The sequence below is a fragment of the Melopsittacus undulatus genome, chromosome 6 (assembly GCF_012275295.1).
Source record: "Melopsittacus undulatus isolate bMelUnd1 chromosome 6, bMelUnd1.mat.Z, whole genome shotgun sequence".
NCBI lineage: Eukaryota > Metazoa > Chordata > Aves > Psittaciformes > Psittaculidae > Melopsittacus > Melopsittacus undulatus.
In genome coordinates, this window is record NC_047532.1 from 35871965 (window position 1) to 35891437 (window position 19473).

General features: G+C 41.1%; 3 protein-coding genes across 5 annotated transcripts in view; 1 reads left to right on the forward strand and 2 right to left on the reverse strand.

Annotated features, from left to right (window-relative positions):
* LOC101876094 (mediator complex subunit 12L) overlaps positions 1-19473 on the forward strand; it is a 63293-nt gene that overhangs the window by 977 nt on the left and 42843 nt on the right. Inside the window, exons 2-6 of one of the 2 annotated variants that reach the window (XM_031054928.1) lie at positions 14113-14260; positions 14842-14960; positions 16138-16281; positions 16776-16939; positions 17331-17462. In XM_031054928.1, coding sequence (XP_030910788.1) covers positions 14146-14260; positions 14842-14960; positions 16138-16281; positions 16776-16939; positions 17331-17462 — 674 coding nt within the window. In that variant the 5' untranslated portion in view covers positions 14113-14145. Of the gene's footprint in view, positions 1-14112; positions 14261-14841; positions 14961-16137; positions 16282-16775; positions 16940-17076; positions 17216-17330; positions 17463-19473 lie in introns of those variants that run through there. The other variant, XM_031054929.1, reaches the window with a different exon arrangement.
* P2RY13 (purinergic receptor P2Y13) lies at positions 5838-7673 on the reverse strand. The gene is made up of 2 exons (XM_005141168.3): positions 7565-7673; positions 5838-7016 (listed from the first exon to the last, which is right to left on the reverse strand). The coding sequence occupies exon 2, from the start codon at positions 7001-7003 to the stop codon at positions 5972-5974; it is 1032 nt and encodes a 343-aa protein (XP_005141225.1). The 5' UTR covers positions 7004-7016; positions 7565-7673; the 3' UTR covers positions 5838-5971.
* P2RY12 (purinergic receptor P2Y12) lies at positions 7679-18874 on the reverse strand. 2 transcript variants are annotated; one of them, XM_005141163.3, is made up of 4 exons: positions 18739-18874; positions 13028-13303; positions 10148-11229; positions 7679-7816 (listed from the first exon to the last, which is right to left on the reverse strand). In XM_005141163.3, the coding sequence occupies exon 3, from the start codon at positions 11202-11204 to the stop codon at positions 10185-10187; it is 1020 nt and encodes a 339-aa protein (XP_005141220.1). In that variant the 5' UTR covers positions 11205-11229; positions 13028-13303; positions 18739-18874; the 3' UTR covers positions 7679-7816; positions 10148-10184. The 2 variants fall into 2 exon arrangements, with proteins under 2 accessions (XP_005141220.1, XP_030910791.1); XM_031054931.2 differs by lacking the exon at positions 7679-7816 and having other exon boundaries at positions 9027-11229.

The following is a 19473-nucleotide window of genomic DNA, read 5'->3' on the forward strand; positions in this document are numbered from 1 at the left end:
GCTCTGTACTAATTTCCACATTTCAGCTAGTGGGCAGACTGTAAAATTCCCACTTGCCTCAGGACCTCTCCCTTGAAGCAGGTACAGTCCCTAATCATAGGAGACTTCTGACATGGCTCATCTTTGAAGACCAACTTTTGCAAGGCAAAAGAGATATGATGTAAATGGAAGCAGCAGGAACACGTGTTATATGTCTCTCTTATGTTTTCAGCTTTATTACTACAAGCTGCCAGACTGATGTCAGGAGCTGCATGTTCTGACATTAAGAGAGGATCCCTATTGCCCGTGTGCTGGAGTACACACGTTGCATCACTTGAGGATGGAGAAGGCTTTTTCTGCAGTAAGGGAGAGGAGAGTCTCTGCCTCTCTTAGACCTTGAAGATTGCTATGTAAACTAGTGTGTGCCAGCCATGATTTCACTCTCCTTCAGCTGTCCCTTGTGTTCCAGTGTTTAGCGTCTGCTTGTGCTTTGTTCCCTTCCCAACTGCTTGTCCCGCTTCTAGACCAGTGGTGCCTTCTGTTTTTCCTTCCAGTCGTTGGTTCACCTCCTCTGTGGCTTTCAGTTATTTGACACCTTGATTTTGCTTGTGGTAGTCAAGTTCTCTGTTCTAGGTGGAGCCTGTGTAGGACAGGAGTACATGCCTGACTGATGATCTGTAGGCTGCTCCTTTCTGGGGAAACATTGCTGAAGTTGCAGGAGAAAATATCCTCTCTCTTCTGTTGAGAGGTCTTGTAATAAATGGTCCTCCTTTGGGATATTTGGACAGCCCTGCGTTCCAGTGTCAGAGGTCCTTAGCAGAGCAGAGACTTCACAGCTTGGGCACTGAACAAAGCATTTGTGCTGTGTTGGTCTTGCTTCTAGTGTTTCTGTGCAGACTGCCTGGCAGCATGGCCCTCAGGTGGGGGCCTGTCAGATGAGCTCCTGCCACTGTTCTGAGGAACAGCAGACCCCTGGATGCCAGGGCTGAAGGCTGGAAGCAGATCTGCAGATTGACCATGAACAGTATTCTAACACTTAAATCTGAAAATTACACATTTGGCTTGTGTTTTGCACAAGATCATGTGCTCCCAGGCTGGGTACTGTACTGGCACTGGGTACAGTTCTAACCCTGGGGTGGTGCTGGCAGATGTGGTTGCTCCTCTGGTCTCAGTCCCATGGACTTCAGTCAGGACACAGCATGACAGTTGATTTGCACTGTTGTTATTCAGGCACTTATAATGCTGGTGTTGTCTTAGGCTGGGGTGTAGGAAACAGTGCTGCAGGATGTGGTGTGGCAAGAAGGGAAGAAATTGAAACTTGAAATATTTAAAAATATAACTTGATTTCCTGCAGGGACCCATGTGTTTAATAGTTGGTACTCTGTGGATGGAGTATACACACCAAAGTCTGTGTTAATAGTGTCAATTAATAAATAGATTCATAGAATCTACATGGGAATGGATTTGTTTGTTTTTTGAATGTGGTGCAATAGTAGATTGTTTGTTTTTCAAGTCTCTATATTTTGGTGTATCAGTAAAACTTGATGAGTTAGAAGCCACTGTGCTAGCATCCCCTAGTAGGCTTTTAAGTAAGATGTGTTGTTTGGCTGTTCTCAGGCTGGAGCATGTCAGGACTAGCTGACACATGAAAAGGAAATGCTGTGGAGCTTGTCGTAAAAACAGTGCAAAAGGCATGTGAAGCTCTGATGTAAAAAGCTGAAAGCTAGCCTATAACTTTACTATTGTTCACATTATTTAAAGGTTGGATGTCCCTTTTTGTGTTCTGGTGATTAGAGAGCAATTCTCAGATTTCATAAGAGCCTGAGCAACATTATTACAAAAGTTATGGTGTTGCTTCATTCTAAAACTACTTTACTATCACATTTAGCAATATGAACTACAGGGTTATTTTTAAAGCAGATTAACCACCTGGATAATACTTGAGACTGACATTTTTTTAAGCATAGAAAAGTGGTAGCAGGATCAGGGCTTGCAACACTGGGAGAATTCCTCCAGCATTCTACCTGCAGATGTTCAAGGTGGAGGTGCTTTTGTTAATGGAAGTGTCTTGGAAGAGTTTGACCCTTCCTCTTAGGTGGTTTACTTCAACCACTGTTTTGATGGCTTTCACTGAAAGGGACTAATTAAGAGCTGACTTTAAACAGCTCGTTTCATTGTTCCTCACCCGATGTTGACAAGCAACCTAGAGTTACACACCTTGGCTTGGTGATCCTCTCTATAGACTTAGGCCTGTTCTAGTGCCTTTAGTTTTCATATGTGACCTGCTGGCTCTGTGTGTTTGCGTGTCATCATATGGGTAATACCTTGTTTGCTCAACTTGGTTTCCCAGCTTGTGTTCATGATGCAAATTGTTATTTTGCATTTCTAATTAATTGAAGTACTGCTGTATGTTATGAGAGTTTTCTCAGTACTCAGAGTTAAAGGGACTGTGATGGAGGGATGTGTGTCGCTGTGCCAGAGTCGGGACACGTATGAAGTGCAGAATTTGTCTTTAGGCATTCAGGAATTAACTTCCTATGCCTCTGAGAAGAGGCAGTCTAATACAGAATCTGGAAGGCTAGATGATTTGTGTATTAGGCAAAGGTATATTTCCTTCTTCTAAAACACAAGAAAGTAAAAAATACCAAAAAATATATGAAAGCCTTTGTGTACCCAAATAAGATTGAGTTCCTACAAAACTCAACTGCCTAGTACCCTGTAGTTCCCCTTTTGGAAACCCAACAACCTGGAAAAATGTTTAGAGAAAGTGTCAATAGTTTCTGTGTGAATCGTGGGCCATAGGAGCTTGGAATAAGATTAATTTGTCTGAACAAGTTTAAGGCCTGGTGCCAGTTTTCCAGTTTCTAGGTTGTCTGCTGCTTCTATGTGGAGTGTAGGCAAGCCAAAAGTGAACAGTTGGCTGCGGAAAGGAAAAGTCCTGCTGCTGCCTTGTGGTGATGGATTGGAGTGAGTACGCATAAGGTGGGAATGTTTCATGCATTTTCTCTGTCTTGCACAAGCGCTAAATCTAGGAAAAACAAAGGACTTAAAAACTTGCAGAAAAAAAAGTGAAAATCCCAAGTGTTAGAATTTTGAGGACTTTTTTTTTTTTTTTTCTTCTGTAAGTGGAAGAAGCAGATGTCCTATCCTTTCACTCGCCTTGCATTTCTCTGCTGCAGTTTGGTAAGTCTGTCTCCCTTTTACCTACCGAAGAAGCAGCAGCTGAAAAACAGGTGATTAAGACTCCTCTGGAAGCCTTGGCACACCCCTTATTTAAGAAGCAACTCAGCCCATTTTGCGGTTACACCCATCCTTACATGCAGGCTCTTAATACTTCACTGTGTGTCCTACCAGTGTGTGGTTGTGCACAGCATAAAAAGTGAGCCTGGTGTTAAAAGTAGTAGAAATGAGAAAATGAAACTTTCACAGTAGAGTAAGTTTTCTGTTCTTCAGCATTTTCATAGTATCACTGCCATATTGCCCATCTTATGTTACTGTCTCTCTCTGTAATAAACCACAAAAATGGGCCAGGGTTCCACTTCTGTATCCAGATGTTGATGTTAGTCTGTGCTGAGAGTCCTGGGATCTCTGTATTAGCTGTGCTGGTGTGATTCATTTAGAAGAGGGAAGACCGAGCTGCAAAGTTTCATGCTGAATTCTTCCCTATATACACCCAAAGCTTGGGAACACAGATTTCCATGGGCACGTCCCTGGTGAAAGATCACTGCTTGTTTTAAATCTGTCTTCTCCTGATGTTTAGCTCTGGTCACTACATTAATTGCTGTGCTTGTCAATAGGCTTGAAAAAACATTTTCAGACTATGCCTATGTTTCTTTAATCAGTTGCTAAAGTGGTGACTATTTTAGCAGCTAAGAATTTAATATATTTATTTTTACTAAAGTAGCTAAGTTAATCCTGTTAAACACTTTGTGTGTGTAGGGAGAGAGGAATTAATTCCTGAATAGCATTTATTCCTGAAAGGTAGGATGCTCTTTGATATAATGTTGGTTTTATATGGAAGTTCGAACCAGCTGGAAGCTGATTGGGGATTAATTCAGTTTCCAGTTGTAAAAGGGTGTTACAGCAGTGGAAAGTATTTAACATGCCTAGTGGAGAAGATGTAGTGAATAGAAATTACTAAATGAGACATACATCTACCTGTGTGGCAGAGGCTGGGGAATCCCAAAGGCAGATGTAATTAATGCACAGTAATCTAAAAACAGCTGAGGAAAAATTGGGCTGCATGGAGCAACCTATGTGATTGTGCTAGGCTGCTGTAAATATTTAATGTCTAAAAATAGAAACTGAGTGGTGATCAAAGCATCTAGCACATGTGAGAAGGCACAAAGCTAGCAGGAGATCTTGGGAAGGGGTGGAGTTTGTTAGCAGGGACATGAGTGTTTTGTCAGCAGGGTGCTGGGGGCTCCCACACCTTGGCTCCAGTGTGTCACAGAGCAGTGGGATATGAGTGTCAGGATATGGACAGAAGGGGTGATGGACACTACAGCCAGCAGTACGAATGATGGAAGAAATCAAGTTGTGGTGTTCTCTCTGAAGCCCCTTCTTCAATGCTGTGTCACCTGAGCAGCACTTGAGGCAGAGGCAGTAGGTATGTCAGGGGACAGGCAGTAATGGGGGCGCATTGTCTGAGAAACAAGAAAGCATTATTGAGGATAAGGTAAATTTAACAGTGTTTTTAATGTGCTTTATAGAGTTGGAGTCAATAAATGGTTGATATTGCTTTCATGTCTTAAAATAGTGAAAAAAAACCTCCAGGATTTTGGTTTAGAAAGCAGCTTCTGGATAGAGCACAGCCCATTTGGACTTTGCGTATGGAAGAGCTGAGGGAGACTGGTGTGGTGAGCCAGGTGGAAAGGGGTTCTTTGGGCAGGGAGGGTCAGACAGTGCTGCTTACTTCCTTCTCTTTGCCTGTCATTGGGACTGGAAAGGGTGAACATGCCACCACAAAGGACATTTCTGGGTGCTCCTCCCTGGTGAGTAGGGTAGGGATGAATGCAGTGGTGCTGGGAAGCAGCCTTGGGTCTTCTGCTGGTCCCCACAAGGAGTGTGCCCTGGGATGACTGGGGGATTGCTGACTGCATTCTCCACTGAAGTCCCTGCTGGCAGTGGAGGGGAAGGATGGTGAAACCGTGGAGGTGGTAGGAAAGTAATTATGTGTGTGAAAGAAGTGGGGAGGTAGGGGAGGGACTGTGCCCTTCTTCCCTCTGTTCTTTTTCTTCCCTGGCCTATGACATGCCAGCTGAGCTGACACCCAGTGTAAGAATTACTGGCATACAAAGTCAATAGCTCTGGGTTTGAATCTCAAAGAAAGCTAAATTGTCCTTAGAAGCAGCCATAGTGAGTAAGCAGCTTAAGTGTTAATAAATAAGTGTTTGGGTTTTTTTAATCAGATAGACTTATTCTGTAGATTGTGTCTTAAGTTATATGAAGGTACTTTAATTCATAGGCTACTGTTTGACTGTATTCTCTGCGGTGGGCATGATTTAGGGACCAAATCAGAAAAACTTCCATTCTTGTTCACTCTGCAGAGCCAGCAGAGGGGAGCAAAGCTACAGGGTGATCATTGTTAGTGTTATGCATCATTGATGCTATGGTGATGGCTGTGAAGACACATGGGTGACTTTGGGTAATACAGACCTCTGTGGTGGGAAAGCAGCAGTGTTGCTGCTGCTGGACAAGCAGAGCCAAGATGCACTGTGCTTCCACAGCTTTGGTTCCTGATGATGGTGCCAGGGAAAGAGGCCAACCTGGGAGAAGATTGCTGTCAGATCAGGGCCAGCACTTTGAGTGACAGCTTTTTGCCTATTAAGGCTAAGCAGCAAGCATCAATAGGGAAATCCATTTAGCTGGTTTTATTAAGTATTAATATTATAGTACAACTGCCCTTTCATTTACTACAGCAGAAGTAAAACAAATTATTTTTTTAAGTCTAAATGAATATACAGAGGCTGTAGCGAGTGAAGCTGCAGAATCAAGATTCAGTAGGAGACATTTGTGTGTCCAGTTCAGTTTTAGGGTTTGTATGAACTGTTTTCTGAAATGTCTTTACTCTCCTGCATAACACCTTTTCTATGAATGGTTTACACAAGCACACATATATCAGGGGGTCCATGCAGATGTTCGTGGCAGCCAGCCACAGAGTGCTTTCTTTTGCCACAAAGAGCTGATTCTGCAGATGGCAGTCTATTCGGGTTGTTGTTTGACTCAGGGTATAGGGGACCCTGCTGAAATGAAAGGGGGCAAAGCACAAGAAAAAAACAGTAAAAATGATGAATACTTTTCCTTTGATCCTCCGTTCGCTTTTGTTGTCTTTCTTCTGTGTTTTCATATAAGACTCGTAGACTTTTTTGGCAATAATTATATAAAATAGAAGCATGAGGATGAGAACAGACCAGAAGACAAACTGACATATATAATTGACAGCTTCATGCCATTTGAGCCCAAAGTAATTCTTCAACAAGGCACACTTCTTCACAGATTGGGGTGTTGCTTTCTTGTTTGAAAAGATCATGTTAGGCAGAGAGAGAACAAAGAAGAACAGCCAGACCAGACTCGTGAGGATCTTTGCTGAGGTCAGGTTTTGCACCCAGAACTTCCCAAAAGGTCGCACAATCTTGAGAAATCTGTCAAAAGCAATGAGACCCAGTAGCACAATGCTAATATACATGGTGTCATAAAACACTACAGCTGAGAAGCGGCAGACAAAGGCTTTGAGTTGCCATGGTCCCAGGCCAGAGTCAGTCAGGATTTTCAGAGGAAGCATCAGGGTCATTATCAAATCAGAAACTAAGATATTTTTCAGGTAGACAATAAAAGTTGATGTGCTTGGAATGTGGCAGAAAGTACCCAAAGCCAGGCTGTTTAGTACGAGTCCCAGCAGGAAGATGAGTGTATATAGTGCTGGGAAGACCAGATGCGTGACTGTGGTGTCTCGGTGGCACAGCACAGAGGAAGGTGCTCCACTGAAGTTGCTGACAATGCTCTCATTTGCAAAGTCTCCCATGGCTGGAAATAGACTAGAGTGAAAAGGAGAGAGAAATCATAAACCATAATATTCTGTATTTAAAGTTAAGTGCTCCTTACAGTGACTGGCAGATTTACACAAACACAAAACCTGAACATGCATTAAATAAACTGACCAATTGCTCTTCTAGTTCATAGTTTCATATAAGTTCTTCTAGTTCTTTCAAACACAGAATCTGAATCTTTGCCTAAGTTTAAGTTGCTACTAACTGTTGTCTAGTGAAAAGTTAAGGTGGTGTATATTCATTATGGAAAACTAATATAATAGCAAAGTATAACAGCAGATTGCCTAGGGCAAGCCCCATTTGTCTTTATGTGGTAATGTATGTTAATATTGAACAGAAATTTCACAGTTATGGCCCAGAAGTAATATGCTTCTGGTATTTCTTGCCAGGCACACACCATTTTTCCCTTCTCAGCAGAGATTTAAATGACATTTTCAAGATAAGGTGCACACTGCTGCTTATCAGCCTTTTTCATCTGAAAGCCCAATGACCGAGTGCCCCATCACACCACATGAATGCTCTGATCATACAAATACCTGAGTAAGCTTGGCAGCAGCTGTTTCAGAGAGGTGTTTTTGGCTATCTCTGGTTCATCCACTGTTCCTCTGCTGACAGGACCCTCAAGCAAAGTATTAAGAATGGGGAAATGTGTAGAAAAATGAGACTTTTTCTGTTGGTGTAGCGTGTTGTTTCCTTCCTCATTTCCATGTATAGCCTGAGTGCTGTTGTTTTTCTCTCTTCCTTTTGCTCTTTGTCAGAAAGTCACTCCCTTCTCCTATGCTAAAAAACTAAAAAAAAAAAAAAAAAAATCATATCCATCCAAACAGGCAAATTTTCTGTTTTTTTTTGTTTGTGTGGGACAGACCTGATGGCACCTCCACTGTGCTGTTACAATTCATCTTAGAAATGTAGGATACACAAACACAGCGTTTCCTGACAGTTTTCCAGGATAATCCTGAAAAATAGCTCTGAGGTTTTGTTTGCCCGTGTGAATTCCCCTGTTCCGGACACAGCTGCATGACTAGAAAGGCTGCTCTGAGCCACCCTCATACTGGTTTATACACCTTTACACTGGTCTCATCTACAAAGTCATGTGCACATGTTCAGGATGTATGCTCTCTCAGCAGCCTGTTAATATTGACACATGAGTCTAATGTTGACTTTTGATCTTCTGAATGGGATTTCTGGCTTCTTTTGGCATCAGTGTGTCCAGGTGATGCAGCATGCTGGTTACAGATGCTTTCTGGTTCTGGCAGAGGCCGCTGCCACTGCTTGTATTTATGATGTGTTTGTTATGTATAATGTTGGAATCTAGTGGATTGCTCTGTAAACAGAACCTTTTGTGTAAGTTTAACTGAGTCATGTGATTTGTCTTGTATTTTTCCTGTTGACTGATGTGACTTAGGGTTCTGGCTCCTTGCCGCTGTGTGGGGAATGGCTCACATCCAAGCTGTGCTTGTGAGCAGGCATGGTTTGCTTTTGAGGTTCTCAAGCTGCAGCTGTATTGACAGCAAGTTGGTACATTAGTAGCTACGTTTTGATTAATGTAGGTCTGCAGGCTGATGTTGGTGTTAAACGGCTGGCAGAAAGCAAAGAGCCTTGAGGATGAAGGTCACCTTCACTACTGTCACCAGGAGGACACATCCCTAACTGCCTGACCTGACTTTTTGTCATTCATCAAGGACTAGATAAAGCTGAATGGGCCATTGTAATACCCCAGGACTGATGTACACAGCAGCACCTTGCATGTTTTCTTCTAAACTGACCTCCAGACACTGTTCCCAGCAGTAAGAGGCGGGTGCTAAGTGCCTCCATGTATCCTGTCAGTGACTACTGAGTGGTGCAGAGGGAGCTGTGCTATACCTGTTGTTGCAGAGAGCGAGCTTCAGTCAGCGGCAGCAGTGGTTCTACGGAAATACCAGTGCCCTCCCGGTTACTGATTGTAATATGTGTTGGTGTGTATGTCAATATAAGCAGTGCACAAAATGCTTTGTAAAATCTATTTAAATTTTGCAAAATTTTATTTAATTCACCCGGGCAGGTTACAAACTAAGTAAGTTGCTAAAGTGAGTGAACTGTCTTTTAAGCTTTAGGAAATTATTTATCAGTCATAAAAATGCCCAATGCCCTGCCAGGCACAAAAAGTACCAGAGAAGGATAGACAAGCAATGACTTCTGGCAGAATTGAGCTCTTGCATGATGGTGAAACACTTTTCTGAATTGGAGCTGTTTTGCAGGGATGATAAACATACCATAATTGATTATGGTAGCCTAGGAACCTTTTCCTGTGTGGTGGTTTTGATACCTGAAAATGCTATATACCTGAAAATACTTCCCTGTTTTTTTCACATTTTTTCTAAATGAAAGAGGGAACATCATTCGAATTTTTGTATAGTGCAAAAGACCTGCCCTTAATAATCAGCAAGCATTTTACCCTGATTCTGTCTTTCCCTATGACCTAAGTATTCTGTAAATTGAATCTTTGTGTATTTTCTAATATAATATAGTGTTCTCCATAAAAGTGTACATTTTTATTTATTTATTTAGGTGAAGTATATGAAGATTTAACTCACACCAAGATAAGCCCAATTATGAAATAATATCCTGTGACATACAACTGTTAATTACTGGTCAATGAATTAAGAATTGCAAGAATATAATGAGATAAGCAAAATGTTATTCTGTTACCCAAAATCTGCACAGATTATTAATTTATATGCCTATGTCATGTATTTCTGTTTGCCAGTTGCGTACTAGGTGACGAGTTCCTATATTTAAGAATCACATTTACTGTGTATTTTATTTGCATTTCCCAGATCTTGTGTTGTCACGGACAATTCTTTCTACAAAATCTTTGCAGTTCATAATCTTATCTGTAACATTTCATGAGTCTGTTTTAATTTTTTTCCTTATAGCTCCGACTATAAGTTCAGACTTCCTCCCAGCAATTCTTACAAGCATGAAAGTTGTGATTGGGTGGTTCAAGTTTTCTAGTCTCACAATTTTTGCAACAAGTGATGTTGGTTCCAGGGTGTTTGTGCTTCATTTGCAGGACAGTTTCTAAAGAAGTCAGTGAAATTCTAAACACTCTTTGCTGGAGTAGTTCTGCTTCTACCTACAGGTAAACATACATGGCCAAGAAGGAGCATGGTAGCTCTAGAGCGGTGTTTCATCTGAGTCGTCTCCTTCGTTCTGCTCCTTCATCTGTGCTCTGAGTTCTGACGATGCTGCATGCTTGCACAGCATGTCGAGCAAAGACTTTCTAAATGATTTGCAAAGGAAAAAGTATATGAATGGGTCTAGGCAAGCATTTAGTGATGTCAGCCACAGCGTGCTCTCTTTCAAGTAAAACAAGGTGTTTTGAGCGGAGCATTCAAAAACATCTCTTGTTTGGCTCAACGTGTAGGGGATTCTAGTAAAGTGAAATGGCACAAAGCAAATAAAGAACACTGTGATAATGATGAAAACTTTCAGATTTACAGTCTTTTTGGATGCCTTTCCTGTGGATCTTGTCCTTTTGTAGGATTTGTACAGTTCTTTACTTATGAGTATGTAGCATACAACTATAACTGCTAAATTAATCCAGAAGATAAGTTGACATATGTAGTTTACGATTTCATGCCAGACTAAGCCAAACTCTGATTTTAAGAGAGCACACTTTTTTACATTCTTAGGTGTTTGCTTCTTGTTTGTTAGAATCATGTTGGGTAATGAAAGAGCAAACATTGATATCCATATTGCTGTGGAAAGGATCTTTGCCCCTAAGAGGCTTCTTGATGTTGACGTTCTGAATGGTGAAGCAGCTTTCTGGTAGCGATCAATAGTTATCAGACCAAGAAACAAAATGCTAATGTACATAGTAAAGTAAAACACAACCTGGGTGACCTGGCACACAAATCCTCTCAGTACCCATGATACCAACTTTGCATCGCTAAGGATTTTAAATGGAAAAGTCAAGATCATAAGGAAGTCAGAAATGACAGTGTTCTTGAGGAAGATGATGAAATTGGATTTACTGGATATTTTAAAAAAAACCCACATTGCCAGGCCATTCATTGTGATACCCACCAGGAACAAAACTGTATAAAGCAAAGGAAAAATTACTTGACTGATTCTGTTATCGCTGGTGCAGTTGCTGTTGTTTCTAGGGTAACTGAAGCTGGTTATGACTTTCATTTGCACTTCGTCTTTCCACCCTTTCCTATAAAAACAAAAAAGAAAATTGATTTTTGAGTTATAGCTATCATAAGACTTCAATATTTTGTAGTCTAGTTTTAATTTTTGTGTTGTGAACGTTTTGTTGGGGATTTTGACTGCTGTAATTGTGTTTTATTCTACTGAGCATGTCAGGTTTCTACAGGAGAAGAGCACTAGATGTAGCTATGTTCGTAGGTGATCTGGTTTGATATTCTGTGACTGAAATGCTAAGGTGACCTTCCATCATGATCTCCTGAGCTTCCATCCTGACCTCGTGTGCTTCCTGCACAGCTTTCCTGAGACTTGCCTGCAGGGGTGGGCAAGGGCCTGGCATGGTGGTGCAGCCAGCATCATGCCTCATGTCCCGTGGTGTGTGTAGCTGACAGCACAGCTCTTGCTGGGTGTGGTCCAGACCTGGGGACCCTGCCATGGATGGCCCGGTTCCCATGGCCCTGGTGCTTGCATTACAGCTGGCAAGGAGCTGGTGAGGGCCATGGTATGTGGGTCTGTGTGCTGCGGGCACACTGCAGCGCACACTGCTGGTGGCCAGGCCATGGTGCTGCACACAGGGTGTCCAGGCTGCAGTTTCACTGTTATGACACCCATCATCCAAACTGCCCACCTACTCCTTGGGAGAAATACCCCTTCCCTCATCTTCCTCAGTGTGGAAAAGGGAAGCATTTAAACTCATTTTGACTGAATATTTAGCAGTGCTGGGCTGAAGTAAAAGGAATTGAATGTCTCTTTTGTTTCTGTATGGCTGGACTCTGTTTCTCCCAGTGGTGTTATTTCAGCCTTTCTTTCAGTTGTCTTTGAAGCAGATCTCTGCCTTCCCCTTCCTGCCCCTGCTCAGACCCTGGGAATAGCTGCTTGTGGGCTGCTGCCATTTCACCTGGATGCTCAAAGGATGTATGTGGCATCCCACAGAGTCACTTTTTGTTGCTTTCAAGGGGAAAAAAAAAGTAAAAGAGGAATACCTGCTCTTCAGCTATACGTATTGGCACTTTGACAGCTAATGGTATCTGTTACTTGAGAGATTACGCTTTTGCCAGCAAAATCTGAAGTTATTTGTAGCTTTATTTATATGGGTATTCACGTATACCATTAATTCTAGTTTGGCAGTTTATCCTGTCCTTTTCTTAAATCACTTGCTTTACCTGTGGTGTGTTGCAAGTGAATTTAAAACTTCAGTGACTTGAGCCACCCTCAATGGGAGTTGCAGCATCCCATGCTCTGCAGTGAGCACCTGTGTGAAGCTGCCACTGAGCCCCTGCATAGTGATGTGCCCCTCCGAGACCACCCTTACTGCAAACCCAAGTACACCAGCTGGCCTGTCACACACAGCCACTGTGTGCTGGACGTCTGCAGCACTGGTACCAGTAGCTGGGTTGAAAACTGGTGCTCTTAGTCCAAAAAACTTAGTCAGATTAGGTCTGATCCAAACTGGATGCCTGGGAAAGCTGGACAAGGATGTTGAATCAGTAAAGGCTGTGTTTCAAAAGGAGCAACTTTCAGATGTGTAGGTGCACATAAAATTGCTCTATTTCTGTTTATCTCTGCCTTTGTAAATAAAAAGCACTCAGGGAAGCTGTTGCTTTCTCAGGTAATGCCCAGACATCCCTAACATAACCCTTACAGAGCTACAAAGTTTTATTTCTATCTATAAGATAGAAATGAATTGGTTTATGCTTTGAAGCTGATAATGTATTCAGCTGCCAAGTCTAATCCTAATAAAATGAGTATTCCCTTTGCATGCAAAATCAGACACCTGCCCCCCACCCCAAAATAAAGGAGAAGGTTACCGTAGTGTGTTGTGGAGGAGCGATGAAATACTTGGGTGTTTCCGTGATGGGAAGCTAGTGTTGTTGGCAGAGTGGTTCACAGTTCCTCTAGTTCTTCCCTCTGTGAGCAGGCAGGAGTGTGCATGTGTCCATCCCTCGGAGTAAGGGGCAGCTGGAGGAACCACTGCGCATCCCAGCTCTGAGACTTAGACCTTCCTCTGGCTGTCAACTGACTTCTTAGCCAGAGACAGCTGCAAAGTCCAGGTGATGCTTTTGGTGCTTCTGCTTCTGTTCCCTCTAGAAGAGAGGGAGAAACAGAATTTTAAAAAAGAATTAGTTGTTGACTTCCTGCTTTTGGCCTGCTAACGGAGTCACTATTTTTAAGAGAGCCTATATTTTGTAGGACTCTGCAACTTTCCTGAGTGTAGAGTTGCACTCCCGTCTGCTCTGCTTTTTGCTTTGTGGTTCTTTAGCATTATTTCTGTACACAGCTTTATTTCTTAGAAAAAAATTAAGTAGTTGAAAGGAGTATTGATTGCTTAGTTTGGATAACTAAATAATTGTATGACTTGCAGAGCAGTGCTCCAAGATTGCAAATTATATGCAGTGTGTCAACATTATATGACTCATCTTATTAAAGGACTAAATATGACTAGTTCAAATTTAAATAAACCATACACATTCTTATTTCTTTGGGATGTGCAAACCAGAATTTAAGGAGTTGGGCTGCAGTCTTTTTCAAGGGACTTGTATGTAATAAGAGAAATGTCACAGTTTCTAGTCTTCTATTTACTAATCTGCTGCTGAATATCAATCCAGGGACAGTTAAGAGAGTCACCATATGCATCCTCTGACTCTGTCCTTAGAGGTGCAAACATAATTCATAATATCAAATTATGTTTTTTTCCCCTGTGTTTTTTCCCCTATTCTTTAGTCGTTTCACTAGGCAGTGTTTCATCCACACTGGTAACCACAGCAGATGCTTTTTTTGCCAAAGACTTAATTATTGTTTATCACAGCCTGAGCTGCTCTGGTTGGGTTTCTACAGGAGGTGACAATAAAAAGAAAAGAGATGATTTTATGTCACTTGTATCTGGTCTTTTCAGGATGAATCTTCAAGTCATGAGTGTAACCAGCGCATGATTCTCCTTTATGGTGTTGGTAAGGAACGTGATGAAGCAAGGCATCAGCTGAAGAAGATTACCAAAGACATCCTCAAAATTCTGAATAAGAAGAGTACTACCGAAATGGGTGGTAAATGTTTTAATGATGCTGTGTGGTAGCCTATAGCTGTAAGGTGCTCAGCAAGTTGTCTGGAGCCATGCATGTTGATCATGTAATTTGGCTTTCATCCCCTTCACAGTGATGGGATGCAGTACTGATGAGAGTCCTGTAGCTCAAGGTGTATTCTGGTGGCCTTATGTATGGCTGCCCCAGGATGGCAAAGGGTTGATGTGTCGAGAAATCCCTATTTTTCATTATAGCAACTTGGCTGTAAATGGTTGTGTTAATCTAAGGCCTGAAACAGGAGATCCTGGCCAATGAGGAATGCACATTCCTTACCATCCTGGTAAAACTGTGTGACTATTTTTCAGTTTTTCTTGGGTGTTACCTTTTTTTTGCATTGGAATAACCTCAAAGTAGCTTTGATCTTGTTACATGCTGTGGCCTATATTTGTCCCATATATAACAGAAAACTGGGGCAAGTAAGGGTTTATGTAGTCCTGAGTAATGCTTAGGAAGATTTTTATTGTCTTTTAAATCAGTGATAATGCAAAAAGCTACTAGGGATCCATTAAATATAAAATGACCAAAATAATTTTGTGTCTGTTAAGTTGGGGATGAAGGGCAGAAAGCCAGGAAGACCAAACAAGAGGCATTTCCAACCCTAGAGACTGTGTTCACAAAACTACAGCAGCTGTCCTATTTTGATCAACATCAGGTGACATCTCAGGTACTGCCTATATAAAATAGTAGCCTTTTACATTCAGCTGTAGAGATATCAAATAGGAAGCAAATCTAGGCTTTTAGAAGTGTTTTGTACATACCAACAATTTTCAGTGCACTGCTTCTTCAAAGGCAAGAAGAAGAATGCTGCCTTGGCATTCTGAAATCCCTTCGTCAGTAGATATTTGGGGTTTTGGTTTGTCTGTTGGCAAGGGGGTGGCTGGTTGGTTTGTTTACAAGAAGCTTTCTTGATTATTATGGATTTTATTATTTTTAAATGAAAAATTTATGACAAATTTTACATAATTTTCCATTAATAGTATTGTTTAGGGATTGCTGCTATATTAGATACTCATCACCCAATCTCTTGCATGTGTGCAAGGTTATTTGACTGTATAGATGTTCATGAAGGGCAGCAAACTCTTCTGTGTTTTTGTGCAACTATGTCTCTTAGAGAATCTGGTAGATAATATGGTTTGTTCTTTTCTGGATATTTGAATTATTTATTAGAATTTACTGTTAAAAGGTGTATCAGTGGCTGACTGGAGAACATAAGTAATTAGTTTTAAAATGGCAAGCCTAGTTTTCCTGGTTTATATTAGGACACATAAGTGGGCAAATGTATCACCATAGGATTTTATCGCTTTGTCAGGTGTTACTGTGTTCAAGTATAGCTTAACATTAGAAGTTAAGGCTAACATTAGAAACAAAGTAAAAGGCATATACTTTTGATACTTACTTTATAAAGCAGCTTTGGCTGTGGGCTTTGGAATTAATTTATTACATGTTTTGTTTGCAGGATAACGTGTTATTAATTGTCTGAAAACCATCAATAAAAAACCACAATGCAGTAACATGAAACAAAAAATGATTTTACCTCTTTTTTAAAGCAAAATACAGCACAGAATAGAAATCAGTACTGTAGATGTTAAGAAATATTTGACTCCCAGCTGTAAAGCAGCAGAACAGCATTTTTTGTGTTGTCAGTTTTGAAAATAAAACAGCAATGTGATGGACTTGGAAGATAGCAGAGTAATAGATATACTCAGGTGTGATTTGTTAGTGCTGTTATCTGCAAAAGGCTGTCACTTGCTATTACCACTTATAAAATAGGACTTTGGGAGCACTAGTATGTCTGAGAAGCCCTCAGTCACTGTATGGCTTTTCAACATTCATTTTCACAGATCTCCAGTAATGTTCTCGAGCAGATAACCAGTTTTGCCTCAGGAACATCATATCATCTTCCCTTGGCTCACCATATACAGCTCATCTTTGATCTCATGGAGCCAGCACTGAATATCAATGGACTTATAGACTTCGCAATACAGGTAATCAGAGTTCATTTTTGGGGGAGGTTATGCCAGGGTAAAGCTGTGATATTTTTTCTGTAAAACCATAAAAAACCCAAGCTGGACTGCAAATTCTGATTTGCTGCCATGCACTTTGATCTGTTTCGGTTTCCTAACCTCTGAAATGGAATACCAGATACTTCCCCTTCTGTCTTACATTGACCATTATAATGTTGGGTTTTTTTTAATCTTTCAAAATTAATACAATTCTAGAGTATTTTAAGATGGGCTTCACTCCAGATAACATATTTCTGAAGAGCCGCTCTGGGGATGTGTTTTAGACTTGAACAGCTTATTTTGCTCCTTCTTTTCCTTGTCCTGTAGTAAGACAAAAATTTCATTTCTGTTTGCCACATGGTTTTTCCTTAATGTATGGTTTGTTGTTTGTTTGGTTGGTTTTTTTTTTGCACTCATTTTATGTATTTAACCTGGAAGTTATTTTCATTTCATTGCTTTTGTGTATGTGTTTTCAGCTGTTGAATGAGCTGAGTGTTGTGGAGGCAGAGCTGCTGCTGAAGTCATCCAGCCTGGCAGGAAGCTACACTACAGGGCTGTGCGTCTGCATTGTTGCTGTTTTGCGGCGTTACCATGCCTGTCTCATCCTCAACTCAGACCAAACTGCGCAAGTCTTCGAAGGGTTTGTGGCAGCTACAGTTTTCCAACATATATTTTTGGTATTCTCTCTTAAGCAAAAAAGTGTGCTTAGGCTGAGGTAGTGAGACCAGCTATCATGGTGCTGTTGGAAGGCTGTAAGTGAGCCCAGGTGAGCAGAGTGGATGGCTCACCTCCACAGCCTGCTCCCTGCCGCTGGGGGCTGGTGGGACCTGCACACTTGGTGACCCAGGAAAAGGGGGAAATTGCATTATCTGGATTTCCTTCCTGCTCCTCCCGTTCTGCTGTGGGCTCCCTGAGTGTAAGTGCTGTCATTATGCTACCTAGATAATGGTGAGGTTTATACGTTACATAAAAATATCAGATGCACTTCTAAGGTGTATTGGAGTAAGCTCAGAATGCTTTTGTTTTTGCAGGTTGTGCGGGGTGGTAAAGCATGTTGTTAATCCCTCAGAGTGCTCTTCCCCAGAGAGGTGTATTCTGGCTTATCTCTATGATCTGTACGTGTCCTGTAGTCACCTGAGAAGCAAGTTTGGAGACCTCTTCAGGTGGGTGGTAATGGGATTTTTCTCACCACTGCCTAGCCTGTATACTAATGTGGGCTGCAATTCTCTGGCCTGTGCCAGCATGGCAGCACAGCGTGTGGTCTGCAAAGCCCTCACGCTGAGTGGGTGTGTGCTCGGGAGGTGCAGAGGCGAAGCCCTCTGTACAGAGCAGGGGTGAGCTCAAAAGGTTGCTTTGCAAGTGGCAAGCAGGCCATGGGGCAAGCAGGCAAGGGATGCAGGGATCATTGGCTTCGAGCTGCTGAGGCAGCTGCGCCGTGCAGCACTGGACCCTTCCACTTACACCTATGCTTTCACAGATTATTGTGTGACTGATTCAGTTTTATAACGCATCAGCCAATTGGCTGTAATACAACACTGGAATGAAAAATAACAAAATCTTAGCTGACGCAGATGTAATATTCTATTAAATATTTCTTTTGATGTGGGGAGAGGCACAAACATGTTTGAGTTTGTGAAGTTTTATGCTGAAATGCTCAGTTCCTTGATTTTTTAAATTAAAAAAATGTTTTAGGTATCCATGTGATTTTTTTTTTGGCTCGTACTTTTTAAAGGGGGGTGGAAAGCTTTCATATGTAAATATGTATCTTGTTAAGTTTGCAAACCACTTCAGTTACTGTTTCCCTTCCTAGTTTATGTACCCGGTTTTGTTTTGCATATTTCAGATTTGTGGTTTTCATTTCATAGGGAGCAGGAAAAGAGTTCTCAGTAATAGCCTTAATATTTTAATAGGTTTACAAACACATGGGAACTGTAGCATTTAATATGAGAAAGGCTAGGGAAAAGAAATCTGAAATATAGAGCTACAGAAGTGTCTTAGCTGTATGTTCCTTTTTCTGACTTAAATCTAAAGTTCAGTAATACAACAAAAAAAAGAAATATTAATCCTAACCTACAACAGAAAATCAAAACATCATCTAGTAATATAAATATATTTAAGGTATTAAATCATATATTAAATATAGGATATACAGCACTTGATTTGAAGCCCATTTTTTCTGATAAATGGAGTTAGAAATTCTTTGGAAACTGGCAATAAATTTTATGTATGCATTTTTTAAACAGCTGTATGTAAGGTAGTAGCATTACACTTGTTTTCTTCTTTGTTTCCTTGCTACAACTGAAACAAACCCCAAAACAGTTGTCTGTATGTGGCAGCTTTGTTTGCCCCCTTTCAGCACACTAAGTCCGTCTGTTTCTCTAAGTCAGTTTGAAGCAACAATAAATTACAGTCCTTAAATGTTTAAAATTAGAGACTTACCTTCTGTATATTGCGGTGCTTTGCAAATGGCTTCTGATATCATCTGCAGTATTTCTCATGACTGGGTTTTACTAAGTGAGCTGCATGCTTTGGTTTCATATGCTCAGTGTATTTGGTTGTGTTCACTAAACTTCCTTTTCTTAAATCAGTCCTTTACTTTCTCTCTTTTTTTTTTTTTAATCTTATCTCCTGACCACTCCCCCAGCATTACTTCTTGTGCAAATACAGTTTCAGAGTCTGCTTTGCTCACACTTTATGGGTGAAAGTTTTGTTCTTCATTAACGCTTTTTTTTTGCCCTGAAGAAAGCAAATTAAAATACAGGCTTTCCTAACCTGGAACATTTCTTGACCTTTTGTCATAATTATTACTGACAAAATATGGCCTTTGAGTATCTTTTCTCTGTTTACTGACCCAAGCTTTAAAAAGTTGTCTGTTATGTCTCATTATTACCAAATATAGAGTTTTAAACTTAGGTACATTACCTCCTTTTTCCTTAATTAATTCTTCTTACCACCACTGCAGTTCACTGTGTGGTAACAGGAAGCAGCATTATGAAGTACTGTTACCATTCCCTGTAGAGGCATCTGATACTCAGGAAGTTATGGCTAGGAAGGAATGAATGGGTGGTTCTTGTCCAGCTGCTCACCATTTCATTCACAGAAATGCCGTATAAGCGATTTGGAAATGCAAATGTTTATTTGCAGGAAAACTTGAATTAAATTGGTTTATCAGCT

Coding starts and splice junctions, on each gene's coding strand:
- P2RY12 (XM_005141163.3), bottom strand. CDS start 11,204: ATGAAAGTCATAACCAGCTTCAGTTACCCTAGAAACAACAGCAACTGC.
- P2RY13 (XM_005141168.3), bottom strand. CDS start 7,003: ATGGGAGACTTTGCAAATGAGAGCATTGTCAGCAACTTCAGTGGAGCA.